The sequence below is a fragment of the Xenopus tropicalis genome, chromosome 6, assembly GCF_000004195.4.
Source record: "Xenopus tropicalis strain Nigerian chromosome 6, UCB_Xtro_10.0, whole genome shotgun sequence".
Taxonomy (NCBI): domain Eukaryota; kingdom Metazoa; phylum Chordata; class Amphibia; order Anura; family Pipidae; genus Xenopus; species Xenopus tropicalis.
The window spans coordinates 63,942,485-63,967,800 of NC_030682.2; the positions used below are offsets into that span (position 1 = coordinate 63,942,485).

The following is a 25,316-nucleotide window of genomic DNA, read 5'->3' on the forward strand; positions in this document are numbered from 1 at the left end:
ATTGTTCTGTTTTTAGGACTTTGGCCAACCATATAGGAGCAATTACAATCTTATGTGAAAACATTCAAAAAGTACCTTCATTCTTTGTTTGATGTTAACAGAGCGGGGAGATGCAGTTTTTTTATCATGCAGCCTTGAAGACACGTCTTCTTTGCGGACAATTGTTTGCTTTACTGGAAGCCGATCAGTTTCTTTAAATCTCTGGGAACGGTATGCGTCAATACTTTGGGGAAAAAAAGAATATTAAATTATATGAAATACTGGTACATCAGAACAAGCATTTTTATAAGGCTAGCACCCTGGAGATTGTAAAATGGCTGGGGCAGAAATAAATTGCTTAGTAATAGGATATTTTGTAGAGGTAATTAGGGAGTGGACAGACTAATGCCACTAGCTTGCAATGTCAATGGAAAGCACACACAAGAAGAAAGCACTCAGAGATAAAACACCCCATGTGCTATTGACTTAAACCCTTCCCAAGCCATGTCCTACTATGGCAACAGCAGTTTAGACAAGTTCCAAGAGAGGGTCAACCTAGTGCAATGGCAGTCAGGTGTTGCTTTTGGGCAGTAAAGGAACAGTAAAACCAAATTATTAAAGAGTTTTAAAGTAATTGAAATATAATGTACTGCTGCTCCGCACTGGTAAACTTCTGTGTTTACTTTAGAAAAACTACTATAGTTTCTATAAATGCTGCTCTATAGCCACTGGGGCTGCCCATAAAGCTGGAAAAAAGGCACAGATTACATAGATAAGATACAGATAAGCTCTGTAAAATACAATGGTGTTTTACAAAGGCTGCTATCTGATATATAACCTGTGTCATTTATCTTTTTCAGTTTTCAATAGCTCCCACAATAACTACATTGCAGCTTATTTATATAAACTACAGTAGTGTTTCTAATGCAAACACACAACATTTACCAGTCCAGGGCAACAGTATATTTTAATTACATTGATACATTTTGATTTTTTTGGTGTTACTGTTCCCTTAAAAACCTTTCTACACAGCACATCAATCATTGAACAAGCAGGAGAAGCAATATACTTAGACATTTCAAGAGTGTTTCAAGTAAGGCCTGGACACCTTTTTAGAAAAGTGAGAAAACACAATGTCACTGGTACTAGTTTAGCACAAAGTTGATCCAGGGATTGGTCAGATTTCTTTCTACATGGATTTAGATGTTTTTTTTCACCTTCCAGCAATTAAGTAGGTTTATTTTGCACAAAAAAGGTTGAACTTTTTGGCTGTCTGCCATCAAGGTTGTTTAGAAAGAATATTTCATACTTTAGTGTTCTATGTTCTAGCTGTAAATTTGCATGGAAAACCATTTCCTTTGTGTCAAATTACAAGAGTACAATCACTTTTTGTCCTACTATTTTATTAGTACCTGTACAAAAGGTTTTGGTTTTCCTCTAGAGAACGTAAGCTGTCATTAGACTCTGCTCTGGGTAAATGTTTCCTCTGAAGCTTGCCTGACTGTCTTTTACCACAACTTTCACCGTTCCCAGCTGCAGCTCTATTAGAAGGTGACAGAAGTGCCTGTTAAAAAAAAAAAAAAAAAAAAAAGAATATATTAACAGATTAAACTACATTTTTATACATTGCCCATTAATATAAACAGTAAGTAGACGTTACATAAAATTATAATTTAAATAATTTGTATTGATAATTTGCTAAACCTTTTATGTCAAATAAAGACAGAGATAGATAAAGATAAACCCATCGCTTACTTTTGGACTTTCAATACCAACAGTTTCTGCTAAAGGAGCCAACAAGGACATAGAGGAAATGTTCAGAGCATCCTCTTCTTCATCTTCTCTTTCCTCGTCATCAGTGGCTGTTTCTACTTGCTCAACTAAGCACTCAGCAACTTCCTCCTCTTCTTCATCATGCTGTCCAAGGATATCACTAAAAATGTTGGTAATAACACCTGAACTATTTATCTCTTCTAGGCTGCCATCCACGTTCATCTCAATCTCCCACATCACATTAGCTGTAAAGACAGATTGCCAGTGTTTAATTTAGAAAGACATTCACTGCCTTATTGCAGTCACTGTTTTATATTGTAGGAATTTTGCTTCAACATTTGTAACTGCAGTAGTGGATTATAGAAAACCCTGTATCAGATTCTTTATATTTAAATCTTACTGTATATCTAAAGGATTACTTAATGCACAGCATGGCAGGAATTGTCTCAGCTTTTAGTTACATGTTCATGGCATAATAACTGAAAGCAAGGAGGTCCATGCTTTAGAGTAATAGTTGATTCTTGGTGCCATAAGAACAATTATTATAACTAACTTTTTATGCAGAGATATTTGTATAGTGTATGTTCACAGAGCAATTTTTCTGGCTGTTGGGTTTAGTGTCCACCAACTGAATGTGGGAAAATAAAAAAAAAATTAAAACAAAAGACCAATTGGAAAGTTGCTAAGAGTTGGTTGCTAAGATCTAGTTGCTAAAGCTGCTAAGAGTTCTATAACAAAAGTAAATTACCCCATTAAAACAAAGGTATCTGGAATAAGGCTTTACTTATAATTTTTCAATAAACTGTAACACACCTTATTCAAACTTGGATGATATACTTTATATAAATTGGAGAAGCACCAAATCCAAGATCCAGCCAGATCCCAAAATAGTGAATTTGGTGCATCCCTAATATGAATGCTAATAAGGGTCCATGGCCAACCTTACCCGGGCTGATATATGCAGGGCCCCAATGCATTTTCATAGTCTTCACTCTTGTCAAGGTTTCTGACTAAAATCTAGTCTTTTTAATATAATATGACTCCCAACTATACTCTATTTGTAAGATAACTGGCACATTACATGAAGATTACATGGGCAAAGTTTCTTAATTCAAATACAAACCAGTATTTCTTTCATTTTCAAGTCCCGGACATTCTGAGGGCATCTGAGATTGTACTAGTGTTGTGCTTTTCTGAGGACTAGGAACCTGTTCAGCCATAATTGGATGGAAATTATCTAAGAAGTTTTTAAAAAGAATAATTAGAAAAAGAGTATGACTGTAAAATAATGTAAAGATATATTTACACAAAACCCAAGTGTGTTTAAAGCCCACGGAAACTGTCCTGCATGTTTTATTTTGAGACAACCTAATCAAATCATATCAGAATGGTTCCTACAAACTAATTCTAGTTTCTAGGTTTTCTTCGAGGCTGCAACATTACTCTCACCTGATATTGTTTTTTCAGATGTGATGGCAGAGACTTCAGCTCTCTCTGTCACTGAACAAGGAGCTATATCTGATTTGGGTGGATTACTTGAAGTTTCAGGATGAGTCGGAGTCTCCTACAACAGTCCAATAATATAGCATTGCTAGGATCAGCACTAAGTCAGGCATATAAATACATATTGGGGGCAGGGGATACATGCACACAAAACATTTTCAAAAGTAAGAAAAAGAATAAAATCTGCAGTTTTGAACAAAACAAGAGTAGTGTAAAAGCAACACATTTTAATGGCTAATATCGAAATATAAAATAGTATGTTCCGTGTTTTCTACTTCAGGCTGCAGGGCTATGCCCCAAAGGAACAGCACCATTTTTTTTTGTTTGGGCCATTACTCTACAGAGGCATTCAACAAATTCCAATTAAACCTGACTTTTTTGGCAATGTTTTAACAATAATAGATGTATATATTTCTGAAATATATAAAGCATAAACAAAATCCATAAAAATGGCAGATACTGCCCAACTATTTTAAAGGGGCTGTTCCCCTTAAAATTAACTTTTAGTTGCTAGGGTTCAAATTACCCTAGCAACCGGGCAGTGGTTTAAATAAGAAACTGGTTTATGAATATGGTATGTTTTTGCCACCTAATTCACATTGGTCATTTGTGGTAACGCTTACTCTTGAAATTCTGTCTCATTATACACAAAGCATTAAAAGTCACAACAATGTGGGGGGGGGGGGGGGAATTTAGCCAAGTGTGATACTGTGATATTTGACTCTTCTTTAAAATATACTTGTATCTAATGTATCACATACACTAGCACCCATTTTTTTTTTTTTAACCAAAACATAATCAGACAATACTGAGGCTTTGGGTGAAAAGAAAAAATTCTTTATTATTACCCGCTGCTCATCTTGCTGTTTGATCCAAACATTACCCCGATCATACCGCCCCCGAAGTGCTGCTAGCTCCTTTTCACGCTCCTTAGAAGAAGCAAGAATTTGTTAATGAGGAAACCATAAGATAAAACAAAACCAATGGACTACTAGTGCCCTCTTTACCTTTTTCTGTTGCTGTGCTAAGCTAGCAGTACTAGATATATCATTCTGTTTCAACAGCCTTTCTTGTATGCTCTTTGTGTTTGGTGTCAAAACAGCTGTCCTCTGGCCTTGATTTAATGGTGCTGGGCTATGCTCCTGACACTTCTCACCAAAACGCTCCAGGAAAGACTTTATTCCTGCCCCGCCTGTAACACAAACAATATGTGACTTAAATAGCTGCAGTTCACAATTATTTTAAACAAATAAGTAAACTTTTTTTTTTCTATCAGTAAAATTACTCTAGACAGCCTCCAGAATTACCTACCTTTGTCCCAGCATTCTCTTTGAACTGGTTCATCAGTTAGAAGCTGAAGCCCCACCACCACTTCATGTTCAGTGCTCTCTTCAATTTGACTACCTGTAGTCGACCTGGAGAGCCTTCTGGCCATGCCTGGAGGCAGCAGGAGCCAGTCTGTGCGTTAGCAAGGTTTTCTTTTTTTTTTTATGAGAGACCTGAACAGGATGTGGGGGCAGGGCTTCACTCCGCACAAGGAAGCAAAGAAAGGTTTACTTATTCTTTATTTTTATTATTATTAAGCCTTTGATATTTGCATCTACCAGTCATTTCAATTTTTTGCTAACCATATAGTGACACAAATATAGCAGTATTTTCCTACTAAAAGTGATAACAAAATTACTATAATTACAATTATACACTATTTATAAATTATGGATATGAATAGTATGTGTTATTTTGCAAATGTTACCTTTCACTAAAGGGCCAAATTGTATCTTTTAAATGACAATGTAAAAATTTTGTGTATCTTGTGACCTGTTGGTATTGGCAGAAAATGAGTATGGGCAATTTGTTTAGCCACTTGTACCAGGGTGTTTAGCACGCCACATCACTTCAGCCCCATTACCTATAAGATGGCTATACAAGTTACTATAACGTTCTTTCCTGCGACCATTGGTTGCAGGAAAGATTGGTCATCCACTCTACTAATGTAAGTTAACACAGATGATTACTGCATGGCAGCTCTGAAACCAGTGCTATTAGCATCAGACTTTGCTCATCAGCCCATTAGGATCAGCTTATTTGACAGACAAATATTTTCTTTGCTTGATAATTTTCGAGGACCTCCTAAGCTTAGCTTCTCAACAGCTGCTCAGAGCAATGTGAGTGTCGCAGACCCTTCTAACAGAAGTGTCCTGTATGGTCACACCCTGTGACAACTTTAAAGGACTGGATTATTACTACTATAGAGATGTTGAACCTTTAGGCTGGTTCAATAAGTTCATTATATAAAATATGGCATGTCTAGACATATTTATTTTTAGGGTTTAGTTCTCCTTTAAGGCTTTCCTACTTCAATAAATTGCGCATACAGCCACTATTTAGGTAATTTAGCATTTTTAGTGAAAAGATAGTTACATGATCTGCTGCTATTCTTAAATATATTTATAGCAACCCTTTCAACAAATAGAGACGAGTGGATTGTTTACCTGATGTTGCCACCTTGTCCTTCTGTTGTGTTTGTACAGGGGTAATATTTATCCCATTCCTAGTACTGGCTGGCTGATTTGAATATAGCCTTGAGGCTGGGCGCTCTGTTTTCTGTGGGCTGGAATCAGTACATACAGACTTCAGAGTTCGGGATGCTGGCAGGACATTTTCATTAGGCTTGTAAGTTATTGCAGTAGGTGATTTCGACTTCTCAGTAATTTCAGTGGAGTCGACAACAGACCTCGAGGGTTTTGGTGCAGGTAAATTATTTTTCTATTAGAGAACAGACATTAGGTTGTGAAAACTTCACAAAACACAAACTCATATTTATTACTCATATTTACTTATAGTTAGTATTATTACTAATTAGTATAAAATTGACATAAATTTGGTGCCATTTCACTTGTCAGAGTGTATTAAGTCTCACATTGACCACTGTTTGGTACCCTTGATAAAGGTCTTAATTAGGATGAAAACCCTGGACACCATTCACATGGTATGTGAATAAACATTTTTTTTTTTACTTATCAAGAGTGTGCTGATCCTACCTACAAAATTGTACATATTTTTGATATGTATGCACGTCATGGTGAGAGTGCAGAGACATCAAATATATATGTATACGTATACATATACACACAGAGACACGCAGAGATGCTACTTACCAGTTGGCCAGAGCAGACAGCTTTATTCACAGTTGTGTCTTTAGGTCTTTGAGAACATGATGCAGTGTCCTGCCTTACACTGTGGCTATTGATGCTGGCAGAAGCTGAACTGGTAGTGGAGTCTTTTGATAAACAAGCAGTACCAGGCTTTTCTTGTTTATTGTTAGGCTTGACACAGGGGTGACTTAGATCATCTTCCCAGGAGCTAATTGTAGCAGCAAGATTAGCAAAACGGCCCCGTCGGACTGAAGGAGTATCATATTCAACAGTAGGTATCTGAGGTTTTGGTGGAGAAACCATTATATCTTTAGGCGGAGCATGGGCCGGTGGAGAGCTTGATGGGCTAACTACAAATAAAATTGAAATAAATATAAGTGTATATTACATAATAAAAGTAGCTAATCAATATGACAAAGCCAAACTCAAAGTATAAGTTTATGCTATTTGTCCGAGAGTTCAAAAACTCACGAGCAAAAGCCATCTTCACATTGGACTGTATATGGTATGCAATGATTTGTTTAATTCATGTAGCAAAACAGAATAAGTAGGCAATAACAAATAATTTATCCCCTACTATGAAATAAGTATAAAATAAACAGTGAGGAGTTTCATGAGGCCAAATGCCAACTCTGACATGACTTTTAGTACTTGCATATTTTACAACAAGGGTACATTATTTGTTCTGATACATACGTTTTAGTAAGTGATTTGACACAAATTGCATCACTAAACATCATGTCATGTAAATCTCACTGCACCCCTGGATCTTTCTACACCACTGACAGCTGATATCTTGTTTTGGGTCATACTGCCTATCCAACAGTACAGCGATCATGTTCCTCAAATTATGAAAAGTATTGCAAGCACATTCTCTTGGCTGTTCCTCAGATGAAATAAAACTGAATGGAAGTAGGCATGTGAAACACACAGACACTGGGGCCTTTGTGTGTGTCCTAATGGCCCATATCATTAGTAATTAGCTGACCCACATACTGCAGGTAGGAGACTTAAATCAAATCTATGGTTGCTTTAGAATTTTGCAATGTAACTAATGTGGAGTAATGTGGTGCTGCTGTCAGAGACACACACTTATATTCATAAATATCTTTGCTTATGTGCACACATAGAAGCACACACATTCTTAAAGGGATACTATCATTCAAAAATATCCCATTTTATGAGTTGCACATATACACTTAAAGGAATAGTTCCATGTAAAAATAAACCTGAGTATAAAAAAAGATAGGCTGAGCAAAAATAAAAAATGTTTTTAATAAAGTTAGTTGCCAAATATGTAATTTAAAAAGGCTGGAGTGAATGGATGTAACCAACAGCAGATTCGTAACGACGGCACCCTGAGGTCAGCCCGAGTGCCGCCTTTGTGGCCTCGCCACAAATCCGGGCCTGGATGTAACATAATAGCCAGAACACAACTTCCTCCATTGCATCTCTCTGACCTGTTAGACAGTGACTGGAAAGGGTGGCCCACATGACTGCTCAGGATCAAAAGCAAACTAACTTAACAGTTACATCCGGCCTCCCCTCCACTATGCTCCCTCCCTTCCAAACTATTTTGTTCAAAAGTCTCCTTGTGTGCGAACCTGCTATAAATATTCAGAGCTGCACACTGAGTTTAACAGCGCCATCTGCTGTCTTCTGCGATCTGTGTCGGCACTCTAACAGAAGAGGATTAGAAGACAGGGGAAGATGGCCCTGTCATGCCATAGCAGAGCAATATTTCTCTGCCATTACAACATTTAGCTTTGTGCCCAAAAGAGACCCTTCATTAGATAATCCAGCAGGAGGCTGTGAAAAAGGTCTCACTTACTGGCATATAGGGCAATTTGGAGCCAGAGCATTTGAGCAAGGAAGCTGGGACAATTGGCTTCTTTGATATGTTGATCAAAGAAAGAGCTGTGGACCTAGAGCTACAGGGGGAGCAGCTATGAGAAAAATATGGATTATAAAATGGGATCCATATCTCCTTTGCTTTAGGGTTCACATCCACATAAATCATATATTGGTTATGAGGTCACATGCTTCCTAATGATACCAAACAGAGCCAACCTATACCCACCAGTTTCTGGAGGATTGGAACATGAGACACCCCTCATGTTTGGTATAATTCTGATAGCCCACGTATGGATCACAGCAAGCCCATTTTTTCATCATAATATTGGGTACTGTCAAGTGTCAATATTATATGACTGAAAGTCATCTGAAAATTGCAGCCATCTACAGTGACAAGTTTCTGGACACTCCCTCCTTATGCATACAGTAATGAGGAAAGGTCCCAGCAGGGGATAAAAAGGCAAAAGTTCCAGTAACTATAGCTCATACCTGAGGACCCAATTCTGTTGGGGGTACGTGCCCAGGTTTCCAACTCTTGCCTCAGGAGGGTTCTCCTTTTCCTTTTATTTTATTTACTGTTTTGCATGTGTATGTCGCTTCTTTGTAATATCTTTTTTTTGTATATGAACCGTTTGCTTTTTGTTATATGAAATATAAAATTTAATACATTTTGTCCTTTGCTCTAAAAGAACTCACATAGCCTGTATGAAAGCTTGGGCCTAAATGTATTAACTTCTTGTTTGTGTGTAGAGGGAAAGTTGCCTATGTATATGCTAATTAACTAGTCGACTGTTAGCGGGAGTTAGAGGGAGTGTCTGACTGTGTTTTAACCTTTTTTCCACTAGAGTACGTGTTGAATTAGTAGAAGCTAACCCTAACTAGAGAGAGAGAGTGAAACATTTGTGTATTGGAAAATATTACCTGTTAGAGAGAGCAGGGAGATATTCCAGTTAGGTTTCTATTGCCTGTTAATGACAGATGGTGGCAGAGAATAGATTTTCTGGGTGATGGTGTGTCTGTTAGTATAACCTACGTGTAAGGTGACCGAGTGTAACCCCTTGTTTCTCCATACCAGAATCACGTGTAGCTGAGAGTGCCGTGACTGTGACAGGCCCCTTTTGAACTCAGCTGCGCAACTCTAATAATTTATGGCAGGTCAGGAAACACAGAAAACTTCTGAAAAGAATAGATGCTGCAAGGAGGGACCTTGGAGGGGGTGGCTAGGGTTAAATTCTCCTTTAATGTCCCATGGGCATAAAGGGTGAAAAGCGGATCTAAGATCACAACTCATCAGAACAAATTAAATGCTAATCCAGTCAAGGAATGCTTCAGTCAGGTGATATCCCAACCACAGATATAAAGCTAAAAATAGACAACACCGATAATTGTCTATACTTATGTTTAAGCAGAGACATTTTCAGTATTTTCTACGGCAGGGTATTTTCAGGCATTTTTAGCAGCTACAAGTAGCACTGTGTGTCATAGCCCTAAAGGCAACTGTCGCTTGAAAGAGTACATTAGTGCATTGTATTGTGACAATCTGCTGAGGGCTACAGTGGATATTCCTATTGCTATCAACAGAAAGCAAAATAGAGCGGTACCTGTGTACCATAATCTTTACAACAGTTCTTGAGTTGTATGATGGTTACTGAACAGAACTTATTACCTTACCATTATTATCCCAATATCGCCTCTGATCAGCAAGCTTCTGCATGCGTGTTTTTACAGATCCAGCTGCTTTCATATTAGAATTTGTAAGTTCTTTATCACTGGATAACAAGGAGACTTGTGGGGTTTGGTTTGACACTTTTATTTGCTGATGGAAGGCAACAGTTGAAGTCTCATTTCTGGGCAGTTCTGGGCTTTTTGGCTGCTTATTTTCAGATCCAGAATCTGGTGTTGCATCATTATCTGAGCAGCGTCTTTTTGATGGGGATGGTTTTGAACAGGGTTTACCTGAAAAAGAAATCATTGCTTAATGGAAACTGCATTTGTTTCAAATAAAATGTTTCAGAATTGGTAGTTAAAACAATACAATAAAATATTCACAGCAAAACCAAACAGATGCATCCCCACTAACTCACAAAAATAAAGTCATCATGAGCTTTATCTAATTAAAAAAACTTTTTAAGTATAATGAATTAAAAATTCTGTACCATCTCCAAAATAAATTATGATGGCCATACACGTTACAATTAGTAGCTTTCCTACAACCAATGGTTGCAGAAAATATTTTTCATAGACTACACTAACGTTCAAAACTGAATTATCAAAAATGCAGGTAGAAAAAAAAAAACAATTCTACCCCTATCTGATGATTCAGTACTAAATGTCTGCCTGTGCTTGGGTGCCATAAAATTTTCCAACCGGCCGATCGGCGAGACGACTGATACCCAAGATCTTTGCAGATATCAGTCGCCTCGTCTACTGCCATACTGATTATCGTACGAAACAAAGTTTTGTTTAACAGTTAGCTTAGTGCATGTAAACTTTTTTTTAAAACATGGAGGGCAAAATGTTAAACAGGGAAAATACCTTATTACAAAAGATTTGGTAATCCTCAGGTCTTTTCCTGTTTAAACTTTCTATATTAATATATCAAAAGTTATCTAAGTGTGATTCTGACATGTGTAGAGGCTGGAGTAAGGGAGAGCATGGATATTTTTCTACACTATAGCATGGCAAGTCAAGATTTCAGTCTTGTTATGAGCTAAAATAAAAAGTGTATAAAAGTGTATATATTTACACTATAAAAGTGTAAAGCAAAGGGGGAACTGTAGTCTGTAGTCTGAAAGAACTCAGGATCAGAGGGTGTAAATAAAGTTCAGGGCAGTGTAGGTTTAAAAATAAAGAAATACGTATTTATTATTATATATAAATATATACACGCATATACTTATTTACCAGTACGAAAATACATATTTTCAAAATGAGATATGAACTGCATAACAATCTGTGGTCAACCATAGTTTATTGCAGCAATCTATCACAGTCACAAACAATGCAGTCTTCCAAGCACTGATGGCCTTTGCTAGTTTTCTCTCTCTCCTCTCCAGTTCACTACTGAGAGCCTGTGTAGACTGAACAAATTATCACACTAGGGGGGGCCTCATTCATACTTCCTGGGAGAACAACACCTGGCTGACACTCACATCTAACATTTACAGGTCTAACCTGTCACTTGCTAGTTCTATGCACGTTAAGCCTCTTTCACCTGGACCTGGGCTGGGAAAGCACTTTCTTCAGTCGACCACCCATGAGTCAGGCTAAAGAGACTCTTATTCTCCAAACCCACTGATGTAGGTTACACAGACTTAATTTGACTCGTTTATATAGAAACTGTTCCAGAGGATTCCAAACTATGACCAACCTAATGGGTTGCTGCCATCTAGTGATGTAATTGCATGTTACACTTTTCCCATAACTTTAAACGGGCTAGAATTTTAATCGTCACAAAATCATTTATATACATATCTAAACAGGCTGGTTCTTTAACTAGTAAAGCTGAATAAACTTTTATTATGTGATATATTGAATAAACCAATGTGTACAGTTCCTGTCAGAGTTAATGTTGTACTCCTGGCACAATTTATATTTTACCTTCTTCAGCAGGGGCTGGTGGCTGATTATTTGCCTCTAAAAGTGGCTCCCTTTGCCTTTTGTTTAGTGCTGCTGGTCGTGCTCCTGCTGTTGGCCTGTCAGCCATTTTCTTTTGCAAGTTCTCCCTCCTGGCACGTGTTCTTTCAAGCAATTTCTAAGATTAACACAATATATATATTAGAGTATAGAGTATATATTAAGCATACATATTTTAACAGTATATATACACTTTAATATTATACACACAAACAATGAAGTGTGAACGTCTTTCTTAAAGGAGCAGTATATATTAACAGGACTAATGTCAAAAAAGGAGGTATATTTACCCTTTAAGAGGCAAGCACTTGAATTAGAATGCTCAAGTGACAGTCACAGACAGCAATGAAGTGTGATTTTAGGTGCTGACTAAAAGAACGCTCTTGCATCAAGATCTTATCTAGGTTCTTTAAATTAACATAATCTCTCTATTTTACTTATCCTTTCTGTGTCCTGAGAAAAACTTAGACTACCTCTTGGAGCACTTGCTAACTCCTGAACTGGGAACGGACACTTATTGCAGTGTCAATAACCTGTAGCACTTAATAGCCTCCTATCTGCATCTGTAAGTGACCCTCCCACTTGGACTGTAAGCTCTATGGGACTGCATTAAAGATTATTATTGTATTAACTTGTATCTATTATTGTAAAGCCCCTCTGTTTGTTCTATTGTATTAGTATTATTGTATTGTTCTGTTGTACAGCACTAGGTACATAATATAAATATATTTATTAAACTCTGAATAACAGAAAACACTAATGAGGGTATTTATTTGTAAAGATCTACTGGCCATTGGCCAAGGATTTACTTGGGAGACCACAATCTAGTTTTTGGTCACCACTGTGACAGACATGCATGTAAAAACCTTTATTTATGTATTTCAATATAATAAATGGTTTCTCTGCTCTGGGGGAAAATATTTTTAGAAACACTTCTATAGTTTTAATAAATAAGTTGATTGCAGCCATGGCGGCAACTATTCAAGTTGAAAAACTGCTCATATCTAGGGTAGTGGCACTCAAAGGGGATTATCCACTTTCCTCCACCTGATCCCGTATGTGTGTGGCGCATGTGCGATGTGGAGCTACACGACATGGATATTGGGGTGAAAATGCATACTTTCGCATTTCCAAGCAGATGTCCACTCCATACAACTCTATACAAGCCATTGCCATGCCTATCAATGGAGCTACAGAAAGGAGTGCATGACAGCAGATCTACTTTCCTCTGCCTGTAAAATAAAACAAAAAAAAAAAAAAAAAACCCCACAGGTGAAGAAAGCAGATGATCTGCAACATGAGCCCTTGGCCTTACAGATAACAGCCAAGCTGGGTTTACTTCACTGCTATAAAGATAAGCAGATGTCAAAAGGTCAATCATTGAGCTGTACAGGAAAATATGTTAGTTTCCCATATAAAACAATTGTTGCAAATAAATACAGGTATGGGATCTGTTATCCAGAAACCCTGAAAGTTCTGAATTACAGGAAAGTCATCTCCAATAGATTCCACCATAAGCAAGTAATTGCAATTTTCCAAATTTGTCCTCTGTAATAATAAACAGTATCTTGTACGATATAATTAATGCTTATTGGAGGTAAAACAATCCTATTGGGTTTCATTAATGTTTAAATGATTTTTCAGTATACTAAGGTAAGGGGATCCAAATTATGGAGAGATTCATTATCCGGAAAACTCAGATTGAGGATTCTGGATCAAAGGTCCCATACTTGTAGTTCATTTGTAGGTGCTAATTGAACATAAAAACCTTAAATACCTCACTGTAGCCTTCCCGTAACTGGGAGCTCTCTGGATAACAAGTTTCCAGATAAGAGATCCTATACATACACAAGGTAAATAAAGTAAATGCTTTATACAAAAAGCGAAAGCAGGGACTGGTCCTAATGCCCCTGTAGAGACACAAACACTCATATCCGTTTCTTTTTAAATCAGCCAATAGTTTCAATGATAAATATTTAAATTGTAATAATAATTGTTGGCATTGGGAAAGCAGTCATTCACGTTGCAGCATGCAAAAAGTACAGCGGATACGTTGAGCATTCCTCATGAGCTATGAGCTGGAATACTGCCCAATACTTTCAGCCAACGATCTCTATATCTGCAGTGCAATAAGAGCTGCATCTTACCAATTAAGGATAAAATGCTTGGAGATGGAATATACAGAAATGTGCTGATGTAATCAAGAGGAAAGTTCTGAGCTGTTTTCAAACCACCAAACAAATCCCAGAGAGAGAAAAAAAAAAAAAGGCGGTAAGAATAAAATATACATTGCTTATTTGAATGAAAAAGCCTGTGGGCTTTTTTCTGCTTATTAAACTTTGAGGGATAGTGTATAAGAGGAAAAAACTGCTTTCTAATGGAAAACCTACACAAGGAAGTGTCAATGGCAATATTCACTCCAGCTAACAGAAAAAAGTTATTGTATTGTGAATACACAAAAAGAAAAGTTCCTTACATTAACTTGCCATTTTGGGTATTGATTAACCCTATGATCCATAAGCAACCAGACAGCATAATAAAGCACCAGTAGAGCAACCTAGTTTGAATACTAGGAACAGTTTTTGGGTGAAGGATTAGAGTGAGTGATTCCTTATGTCTAAGGGCTCTTACACACAGGCTTTTATGCATTTACAAATGGACAGAGCATGTAAATATGCATATAGTGTTTATATGCACTTTTTTAAATGCATCTAAGTGCATTTTGTCAGTTCCAAACACTCACTCTACTCTTTTATTCTCTTCTGAATGCACAAGAACGTGCACGTAGCATCAAAAAAAAAAAAAAAAATACCATTAAGCGTGAAAGCCATAAAACACAACCCTGAATTCTTATAGTACAACCACGCTGAATATAATGCAATCAATTAGCTGGTGTGTTTAGGTGCACTTAAAGGAACAGTAACACCAAAAAATGAAAGTGTATAAAAATACTTAATATATATTATATACTATTGCTCTGCACTGGTAAAAGTTGAGTGTTTGCTTCATAAACACTACTACAGTTTATATAAATACCCTGCTGTGTAGCCATGGGGGCAGCCATTTAAATTGAAAAAAGGAGAAAAGGCACAGGTTACTAAGCAGATAAGTAGCATAGATTCCCATTGTATTCTACACAGTTTATCTGGTATCTTCTTATGTAACCTGTGCCTTTTCTCCTTTCAATTTAAATGGCTGCCCCCATGGCTACACAGCAGCTATTTCTATTAACTATAGTAGTCTTTCTGAAGCAAACACGCAACTTTTACCAGTGCAGGGCAACAGTACATTATATTTTAATTATTTTAAAACATTTATTTTTTAGTGTTACTGTTCCTTTAACGCTGTGCCTCAAATGCAGATCAAGGCCAAAAAAACAAAAAAAAGCCTGTGTTTTAGATCCCTAACTACTGCCCATAGCCTGCACTAAGCATTACTATACTTGAGGACACAGCTACTTTGTAAGCCTTTGCAAAACATCCACAATGACATTGCAAGGGATTGCCTACCCTGCTCACTCCTCCAGTTTCCTAAACTCTGCAGCAACGTAACCAACGCCACATCAGATAGGGCCATACTGGGTAACCTAGCAGCCGCTCGTGGCCCTTGGATCATCAAGAGATTGAAAAGTGTAACTAACAAAATTCAATCTGCAGCAATTAGTAGTGCTCAATGATGTGCCTTTCTCCACTGATGAAATGTGTTACCCCCTATTATTAATTTCTAAATTTGGAAATGTGAAAATCATTCAGGGAGACAGTAAACTATAACTTTACCATTTGAAAACTGTAAGGCAAAGAATAAAATATGTATGTACTGATTACTGGCACTCAAGGTGGGGAACGGCTGGCATTCTAGAATTTAAAGTACACTGTATCAACTGCCACCATCTCTCCTGAATAGCCTGGCAAAGTGATCAGTAGAATGGCTGGGATGTTTTTGTATGGTTATTTGGCACATTTTTTTTTATTAAAACCATTTCTATAAGTAGGTTTCATGGTACTTTTTTTTAAATAAAGAGAAACAAAATGCTATCTCACATTGCCAGACAGCTGCCATGCGGCAACATGGTGAATCTGACGCATACAATGTAATAAAAGTTGCCATAACTATGACCATGGTTCCCTTAGTAGCAAATATCAGTTAAAAATCATGCCACCTCCCTGTACATATTGCTCTTTTTGATTTAAAAGGAAAAAAATGCTACTCACAGTCACACCAAACAAGAATAAATTCAAAATTTGAATGGGAAAATAAACCACGCAAATATAAGCTTAACAAAGATGTCTCATCACATTCAAAGTTCAAATAAACTTCCAGTATATCACAGTCCAATAATGTGCCAGCACTTTACAAATACACACAATTGCAGGCACATTAAATTTAAATGCAAATAAAAGCCATTCAGCTAAGGCATTACTGGTCCTTTAAAGATAAGAATACAAAAGTTTTAGGGCTCTGGCACACGGGGGAGATTAGTCGCCCGTGATAAAAATCCCTGTTCGCGGGCGACTAATCTCCCCGAGTTGCCTACCCCTGCCATCCCGCCGGCGGGATGGCAGACGCGGCGGGGCGATTTCCGGAAATAGCCAAAAAAGACTTGCGAGTCTTTTTCGGCGATTTGCGCGAAATCGCGCCGCCGCGTCTGCCATCCCGCCGGCGACTTACATGTTCGCCGGTGGGATGGCAGGGGTAGGCAACTCGGGGAGATTAGTCGCCCGCAAACAGGGAGTTAATCGCGGGCGACTAATCTTCCCCGTGTGCCAGAGCCTTAAAAACTAGCCATAGTAGATAAGTGAACTTATGAACATCATAAAATGGGAAAAGTTGACAGGATCACATTTATGCTGTAGAAGGTCTCGGAGAATTTAATCAGCATACATTAAGTCTTATGTTCTGATATGAAAAATCCATCTAACTATAAAGTACAGGTCAAATTCTTACAGACATCAAAAATGCAAGCAAAACTAGTTGGACCAAAATGACAGCTCAACCAGCTGCATCCATATGTTAACATGCATTTAATTAAAGGAACAGTAACACCAGAAAGGGAAAGTGTATAAAAGTAATTACAATATAATGCACTGTTGCCCTGCATTGCTACAACTGGTGTGTTTGCCTCAGAAAGACTACTATAGTTTATATAAGTTAGCTGCTGTGTAACCATGGGGGCAGCCATTCAAAGGAGAAAAGGCACAGGTTACTTAGCAGATAACAGATAAACCCCCATTATATGGGGCTTATCTACTAGTTATCTGCTATGTAACTTGTGCCTTTTCTCCTTTTTTCCAGCTTGAATGTCTGCCCCCATGGCTACACAGCAGCTTATTTATATAGTAGGTTTTCTGTAGCAAAAACACCAGTTTTTTTGCAGAGCAACAGCACATTACATTTTAATTACTTTAGAACACTTTAATTTTTTGATGTTACTGTTCCTTTAAAGGCTAGTGAGATCGGACACTTTCCCAAAAATGCTAAGCAGGTTCCACAAAAACCGTCATTACTTGCAGATCACCCCCCCCCCCCCACGCGTGATTTGATACTGGATAATGAAAACTGCAGGGTATCTTTACTTTCACAATAAGAGTTGCTGCTGACACACAATGCATTGTTGAATATGTTTGTTTTGCAGCCTTTTAACAGAGCTTGCCCAAAACATTTTTAGCAAGTGACGTCAAAGGGAGTCTGTGACCTACTGTGATCTGGACTGGGGGATTGCACTTTAAACATTGAATCAAATTTATTAAGAAAACACTGAACTCAGCATCCTTGCTGTTGTGTGCCAGCAGCCCCAGTCATTTTGATCATTTGATGGTATCCTGGGAGGACATTTCCAACTAAAATGCTTTGTGGGATCGTAATAACCTCAGTGACTGCCTTTAAAGGACTGCTATTAAAAGTAGTGTCTGCCTGTTCTTTCTATTCTCTGCCCTGGTGGCTCTGACTATTGAAACAAGGTAACAAACGCCAGCAGACTGACAGACCTGACTTGCTGGAGGAGCCTGGCACTTGCAACATTGTTTAAAAAGTAACAACAAGGAGTTCAGCAAATGCTGCTTTCTATAGCAATTACATTTATAAATAACTTTTAAAGCAGTAATAATTTTAATAAATTGATATTGAAAAGTTGTTTAGAATGGTGTTCTTTTTTATTAGGCAAAAAAATATTTTTTAGGGTTGACATGTCCATTAAGAATACATTTTCTCCATTTCACTGGACTCAAACAGCAATATTAAAATATATTTTGAAGTATTTTCCACAGTTTACATGAAGTAAAGTCTCTGTATTGGTCCCAGTCTGAATTTCTGTTACTTAAAATCATTTCATTTTTCTTCCACAACTAATATCGAACCATCCAGCAAAGCCAAGCCCAAAGCTGTATCTCCTTTTAGCATAGCACTCAGTGGAACAGGCTACACTGGAACGGATTCTATGGCGCCCCTGGAGGCATTCTGTTAAACAAAGAACCTACTGACCGGGGCATCTCGTTTTATATAAACATATATGTGTGTGTATAAATCAACCGATGGCCAGTTAGTATTCATTAAGGAATGAAACTGTAAAACCACGATAGAAAGGCATGTTGGTGGTGTGGAGCGAATAGGGAAAGCGGGGCCGGCAGCACAAAGCCACACTTACCTCTGTAAACGGATCCATGTGTAATTTTGCCCGATCCCCTGGGTGGAAGTTTAACCTTTCCTTGGATATCACAGCCACGTGTACCTGCTTGTATACGCAGCAGTCTTTTTATGTTTCCAGTCTCCTGTGTGTACTTTGTGCGCACCCGTCTCTCTCCTGTGCCGCTTGGCTTCCCCGTTCTCCCTTCTGTCTCTAACAGCTCCAGGGGCGATTCAAAATTTTGAATTTCGCCCGCCGTGCTTCACTACCGGTCACATGACACGGGTGCGCCGTCTGTGCTGTATGGGACACGCCCACCCCGGATCGAATGGTGGGCGGCTCCTTGCAAGCTGGTTTGTATTGCAGGAAAGTAAAGTGTATTCATTGGGGATTGAGGGAGAGCGTTAGCCGGGCAGTGGACGGGCGTGTTGTTTGGATGATCTTCCCGGAGGGTTACTATGGGGAGGTTGTTTTTACTGTAGCCGCTGCTTGGGCGGGCCGGCTTACAGAATGTAGAGTTTGTATGTGCCAATTAAAATTTAACACATTCGTAAAGATAGTAGTTCCTTAAATTTTGTAAAATTTGCTTTCTTTTCACTTTATTATGTTTTACTGAAACTGTAATGTTGTTATGGCCTGGAATTAATTCCATAACTGATGTTTCATTGTGTTTAGATCTAACTCCATAACTTTTATGTTTCTATATGTCACTCTATAACTTATGTTTCATTATGTCATTGAACAATTATGTTTCACGGTGTCAAGGATTTAACTGAGTAAAGGCCGATAGTACGAGGTTTCATACGATATTTGGTGCGTGTATGGCGGCTCAAAGAGGCAACCGATTTCGCAGAAAGCTGCGGATATTGATCGATCGCCCAGGTTAAAAGATTTTGACGCCCGAGCAAAATCTACATTCAGGGCTGAATTGCCAGGTGGAGGTAGAATTTCTATTGTTTCTACCTTTATATCTGACGATTCAGCCCTGAACGTTAGTAGAGGGTGGGAACGATCAGAATTGCTACATGTGTCGCCACCTTAAAGGAGGATAATATCGGGCTAGTTTAGGTAGGTAATTTACATTTTTGCAAAACAACGTCGGGTAACTTCGGAAGACCAAAGTGATGTGTATGCCATCTCACCTAATATCCCCGTGTGCCACTGCCCTTAGGGTGAAGACACAGAGCTACTAGTACTACTAAAATAGACAATGCTGATCATTTACTAATAACTGTCTCTACATATGTTTTAGCAGAGGCAATTCTCAGTATTGTCTATGGCAGGGTATTTTCTGGCCATAACAAGTGCAACGCATCATTAACGTTGGCCAGTAGGACTCTGAGACGTGACATGTCATTAGCGTGGGCCGCAGTGATGTGATGCGTCATTAACGTCGCCCGGTGGGATGAGGTGACATGCTGCACTGGGGCTGAGGACCATGCTAAGGGAGACAGGTAGTAGCCAGGGTGGAGGACGCAGCCCGCAGGCTGTAGTTTAAAGACCCCTAATCTAGGGCAACAAAACTACCAGTCAGTCATTGGCTTAAAGCTTAACATGTATCTCTCAAGTTAAGAAGTTTTAGCCCTTCCATACTGGGACTACTGGTAATGGTTTTGCACAGTTTGGCACAATCTGTATTAGATGCAGCCCCCTTTATAAGTTTAATGGCCATGACTATTCTGTAGGTAATTGTTGGATTCCTTTGGCTGTATGTTGCATATTATTATGCAACATGGCAACAGAAATACTTGAGTACTGCCTAAACTGCTGCTCTTGTTTTGTTAATGCTTGTTTTGTTGGTTGACAGCAAGCTATTGAAGCTAATGATGTAATAATGAAATCAGTATGGAGTATATAAGCAAAGGTAAGCATACACGCACTAATAACATTGTTTCAAATGACTTTGGTATGTGTATTATGGCCCAACATTACTGAATGATATTGACATATTATAAATATCAGTTGGTTCGCCAGTCAGGCAGGTTTGAAAACAATCTGTCAATGCACCAAACCTGCCAATGTTTGATGCATAAGTAAATAAAGTGAAGCTGCTGATCCTCTTGCTTACTGATGTTCTGATCATTTGCCTCAAGGCCAAAACAAGCAGAACAACAGAAAGGTGACCAAACTACATGCTACCTCGCACGGTTTTTCATCACATGGCACATGGGCTGATGGGTCAGGCCATGTATGGCTGCCCTAACACTTTATAAGAAGTTTTTGTAAACGCTTATGGCAACATAATAGCGGTTACTTACAGTAAGCACTGGGCCCCAGCTAAACTGTAACTAATCAAACACTTTGGAACTAACACTGTTTTGTTGCTGAAAAAAGGCCAAGATCTGTCTCTGTGAGAGTGTCTTTAGCTGGCTACATTTTTAAGGGCTCATATCCTAATGTCATGCAAAAAGTAAACTTGTATTCAATAAAACACTATTTAGCAAGGTACTTGCTTCTAGTCATCCTCCACTATACCCGATCTTACACTAAAATTGCTGTTACTTCTGCCTTGCTGCATAAGGTGTAAAAAAACGATTATAAACACAAAGGGACACTCAAATTAGCCTATGAATTAAGCAGGTGTAACTTCCAGGGCTCCCATTGCATTTTGCACTTACAAATCAGATTATAATGCCAGTTTCACTGCCACCTGCACTGAAGATAGCAAAACAACATTTGCACACAATGTACCATTGCAAATGCTTTGTATCTGCATTGGCAAACTGCACACAAGTTGCACCGCACACAACTTAGTGGTGGTCCATAGGTACACTAGGGGGGCATTTACTAACATTAGAATTTTAATGGTTTTATAGTTTTTGAAACCACAAATAAACTTATTTCCACAGATCGTCATTTATCGTCATTTATCAAAAAATCCAAACTGATAAAGAACGAATGAAAAAAGATGTGGGAAAATGTGAAAACTGACTTTTTCATATTGTACAAATTACAGCAATAAAAAACCCTGAAAACCTCTAAAACCAAAAATCAAAGAAAGATCTTTCAGGTGTAAAAGGGGCATCTGCCACTGACTTCTACATGATCTCAACAGGTTTCAGATGGCGTGTCTTTTTTTGTGATTTTGTTGCATAATGAATCACGGAAAATATTGCAAATTTATTTCCACAACAAAATCGCATTTTGGTGTCAAAAAATCCAAACTGAAAAAATTGAGCATTAGTAAATGTAACCTCAGAATACTGGAAAATAATACTAGATTGTGGGTAACAAATGTGCATGTTTTTGCACATAACATTTAAATTAGTAAACACACTCCAAGGTGGTCACAAGGAAGAGCATTAAAAAAGATTTTTAAAATGCACATGTATGCGATTAATATATTCAAAAGTTTGGTTGTTAAAGTTACATTCCTTAGAGCCACTGCAATTTCACAAGCATATATGACATCTTTTAAGAGAATGTGCTTCTTCATTTTACTTAGTCAGATGAGTTTGGCTCATAAAAGTGCAAAATTCCGTCATGTCCCTTTTTCAAAGCTGATATTGTTTTAATCTTTCAACGGCTAAAAAATTCCATAGTTTTTAGTCATGCTATCCTGTGACTAAGCTTTCTAAACAAGAGACTGTGTCAGGGAAAAAAACTTCAAGTAACCCTTCTGCAGTCAGTATTGCACAAGCTTTAGGTGTTAAGATGGACCCCGACACTTAAACTGCTGTGAATACCTTTTTAATAGTGATGGGCGAAATATTTTGCCAGGCATGGATTCACTGCGAATTTCCGCGTTTTGCCATTAACGGATTGTTTTGAGAAATGGATGGAAAAATTTGCCGCACGTCCAAAAATTGTTGCAAGAATAGTTGCGGGCATCAAAAGAACAGCCGCACGTCCAAATTGTCGCAAGAATATTTGCAAGAATAGTCACAGGCATCAAAAGAATAGTCACACGTCCAAATTGTTGCAAGAATAGTCGCAAGAATAATCGCAGGCATCAAAAGAATAGTCGCACATCCAAATTGTCGCAAGAATAGTCGCAGGCATCAAAAGAATAGTTGCGCATCCAAATTGTCGCAAGAATAGTCGCAGGCGTCAAAAGAATAGTCGCGGGCGACAATTATTTTCTGTGCAACATTTTCGTTGTTTCATTTTTTACTGTTATTTATTTATTCCCCAATTCCTGCACTATTTGGACACACCCAGTATACACTGGGTATTCTTTTGGCAAACAATGGGCCACAAATGCCATTTGGCCTTGCATTCACAAATACTTTGCCCATTTGCTCTGTATTTGTATCCATTATGTTCAAACAACAATGTTGTTTCTCTGTTTGAAATGTAATTAGTAAAATAAAATTGTCTTACCTACATCTCATGTATTAGAACAAGGCTGGGGGCCTGCAGGCCAGATATAGCCCTCCAAAGGATTTTTACTACAGGTATTGGATCCTTCCTTCTTATCCGGAAACCCATTATCCAGAAAGTTCTGAGTCCCATAGACTCCATTATAAGCAAATAATTCAAATTTTTAAAAATGATTTCCTTTTTCTTAGTGATAATAAAACAGTACCTTGTATTTGATTCGAATAAGATATAATTAATCCTTATTGGAGGCAAAACAATCTTATTGGGTTTATTCAATATTGAAATGATTCTTAGCAGACTTAAGTTATGGAGAAAGATACAGAAAATCCCTTATCCGGAAAACCCCAGGTCCTGAGCATTCTGGATAACAGGTCCCATACCTGTACTTGCAATAAGTTAGACAGCATTTAAAAAAATAGGGAGCCTTTGGTTTTTTTTTTGCCATTGTGTTATCTCTGTGTGCACTGCCCATAGTTGCATGCAAAAAGTGCAATGCACATGTAGGGGTTTACCAAAAATGGGCCCTTAGGACAGACACCCCTAGACTAGGCCACTGGTTGGTGCTAGTTAAACCGGGACATTGGGATGACTGGGGTCTACATAGTTAACAGGGAGTATACCTGTAGTTCGGGTTATGGCCACCGGGTGGTGCATAGGCCTATATAAAGGGTTGCAGCCATGTGCTGTGAGCGATCTTGAGCCACCTTAGGCTGGGATAGCTCCTGGGACCAGGAGCTTCCCCTGATAGAGTTATTAGATAGTAGTTTCTTGTAATAGGACATTCTAGGAGTGTCATGTAGGACACCAAGCTAGAATGGGCGGAAATTGCCCCTCCAGGAGTGGTAGTGGGGTTAAGACCCCCCAGCATTACATCTTCTGGAGTGCAGGGCATTAAGTGGCTAGGTAGGTGGACCAATCCCCGCTAGTCCAGGAGTCCGGATCTGAGGGTGCCATACGTTAGTACTGATGTGGGTCCTTGTGGTGTAACTCCTAGCATGGGTACTGAGAACTCCATAAGGGAGGGTCTCACCGATAGTACCGGGGATAGCACCTAGATGGGAGCACATCTGGGAAACCCGTGAGGTAGTACCAACAGGAAAAGGTTCTCAATGAGAAGTAAGGAGATATGCCCTGCCGTGTGTATAAATGATATGCCGCTCCTGGAGAGGTCTCTGCCTGAATAAACCATAGCATTCATTCTGTATACAACTGTGTCTGCTGTGAGTATCTACCTAGCCCAGAGGACCACTACTACGCTGGTAAGGAATAACTCAAAGAGTGAGTACATCACACCGGGAGTACGTGGGTCCCAAAGGGGCATAGCATCCTGATCGTTTCCCAGGGGTTGGATAACAGTTTCACAACACCATCCCTGGGTGGAGGCACGCCATTAAGGGAAGAAATCCCTGTAAACCCCCATAGTAAGCGGGGGCTCAGGACTCCTGTAGCGCCAAAGTATCGTGCTCCAACTGTTAGTGCCACAAAAGAATCCGCTAAAGTGGGCTACACACATATAAAGTGATTCTGTTGTGAACAAAAATAGTGCTTTTCCAACAGAATCCTGCATTGCAATCCCTTTAACAAAAGAGCAAATAGATTTTTTTATATTTAATTTTGAAATGTGCCATGTTTCTAGTTTCTCAGGTGTCACAAGTAATTTCACTTGTGCTCTGATAAACTTCAGTCACTCTTTACTGCTTAGCTTCAAGTTGAAGTGATATCACTCCCTTGCTTCCCCCCAACAGAACAATGGGAAAGTAGCAAAATAGCAGCTAACTGACACCTGCACTTAAATGTTCCCATGTCTTATCTAGTGGTAGATATGAAAACAGCACTTAAAGGAACAGTAACACCAAAAAATGTATAAAAGTAATTAAATGTACTGTTGCCCTGCACTGGTAAAACTGGTGTGTTTGCTTCAGAAACCCTACTATAGTTTATATGAATACCCTGCTGTGTAGCAATGGGGGCAGTCATTCAAAAAGAGAAAAGGCACAGGTTACATAGAAGATAAAAGATTAACTCTTTGGAATACAATGGTGTTTATCTGTTATCTGCTATGTATCCTGTGCCTTTTCTCCTTTTTTCCATCTTAAAGCGACAGTAACACCAAAAAATGAAAGTGTATAAAAGTAATTACTATATAATGTAATGCTGCCCTGTACTGGTACAACTGGTGTGTTTTCATTAGAAAGACTACTATAGTTTATATAATAAAGCTTCTGTGTAGCCATGGGGGCAGCCATTTACAGGAGAAAAGGCACAGGTTACTTAGCAGATAACAGATAAAACCCCATTATATTCTACAAAGCTTATCTGTTACCTGCTATGTGCCTGTGCCTTTTCTCCTTTTTCCCAGCTTCAATCGCTGCCCCTGTGTTGACATAGCAGCTCATTTAAATAAACTATAGTAGTGTTTCTGTTGCAAACTTACCAGTTTTACCAGCGCAGGGCAACTGTACATTATATTTTAA

At 38.5% G+C, this 25,316-nt stretch overlaps 1 protein-coding gene across 1 annotated transcript in view; it reads right to left on the reverse strand.

Moving 5' to 3' along the window:
• Nucleotides 1-18,853, reverse strand: part of LOC100491625 (anillin actin binding protein) — a 30,480-nt gene extending 11,627 nt beyond the window's left edge. Inside the window, exons 1-12 of the mRNA XM_002939414.5 lie at nucleotides 18,541-18,853; nucleotides 11,865-12,018; nucleotides 9,936-10,220; nucleotides 6,414-6,760; nucleotides 5,748-6,021; nucleotides 4,263-4,447; nucleotides 4,104-4,184; nucleotides 3,202-3,316; nucleotides 2,876-2,989; nucleotides 1,735-1,997; nucleotides 1,392-1,543; nucleotides 76-223 (exon numbers count right to left, since the gene is read on the reverse strand). Of these exons, the coding sequence (XP_002939460.1) occupies nucleotides 76-223; nucleotides 1,392-1,543; nucleotides 1,735-1,997; nucleotides 2,876-2,989; nucleotides 3,202-3,316; nucleotides 4,104-4,184; nucleotides 4,263-4,447; nucleotides 5,748-6,021; nucleotides 6,414-6,760; nucleotides 9,936-10,220; nucleotides 11,865-12,018; nucleotides 18,541-18,558 (2,136 nt within the window). The 5' untranslated portion in view covers nucleotides 18,559-18,853. The remainder of the gene's footprint in view (nucleotides 1-75; nucleotides 224-1,391; nucleotides 1,544-1,734; nucleotides 1,998-2,875; nucleotides 2,990-3,201; nucleotides 3,317-4,103; nucleotides 4,185-4,262; nucleotides 4,448-5,747; nucleotides 6,022-6,413; nucleotides 6,761-9,935; nucleotides 10,221-11,864; nucleotides 12,019-18,540) is intronic.
• Nucleotides 18,854-25,316: the final 6,463 nt, after the last annotated feature.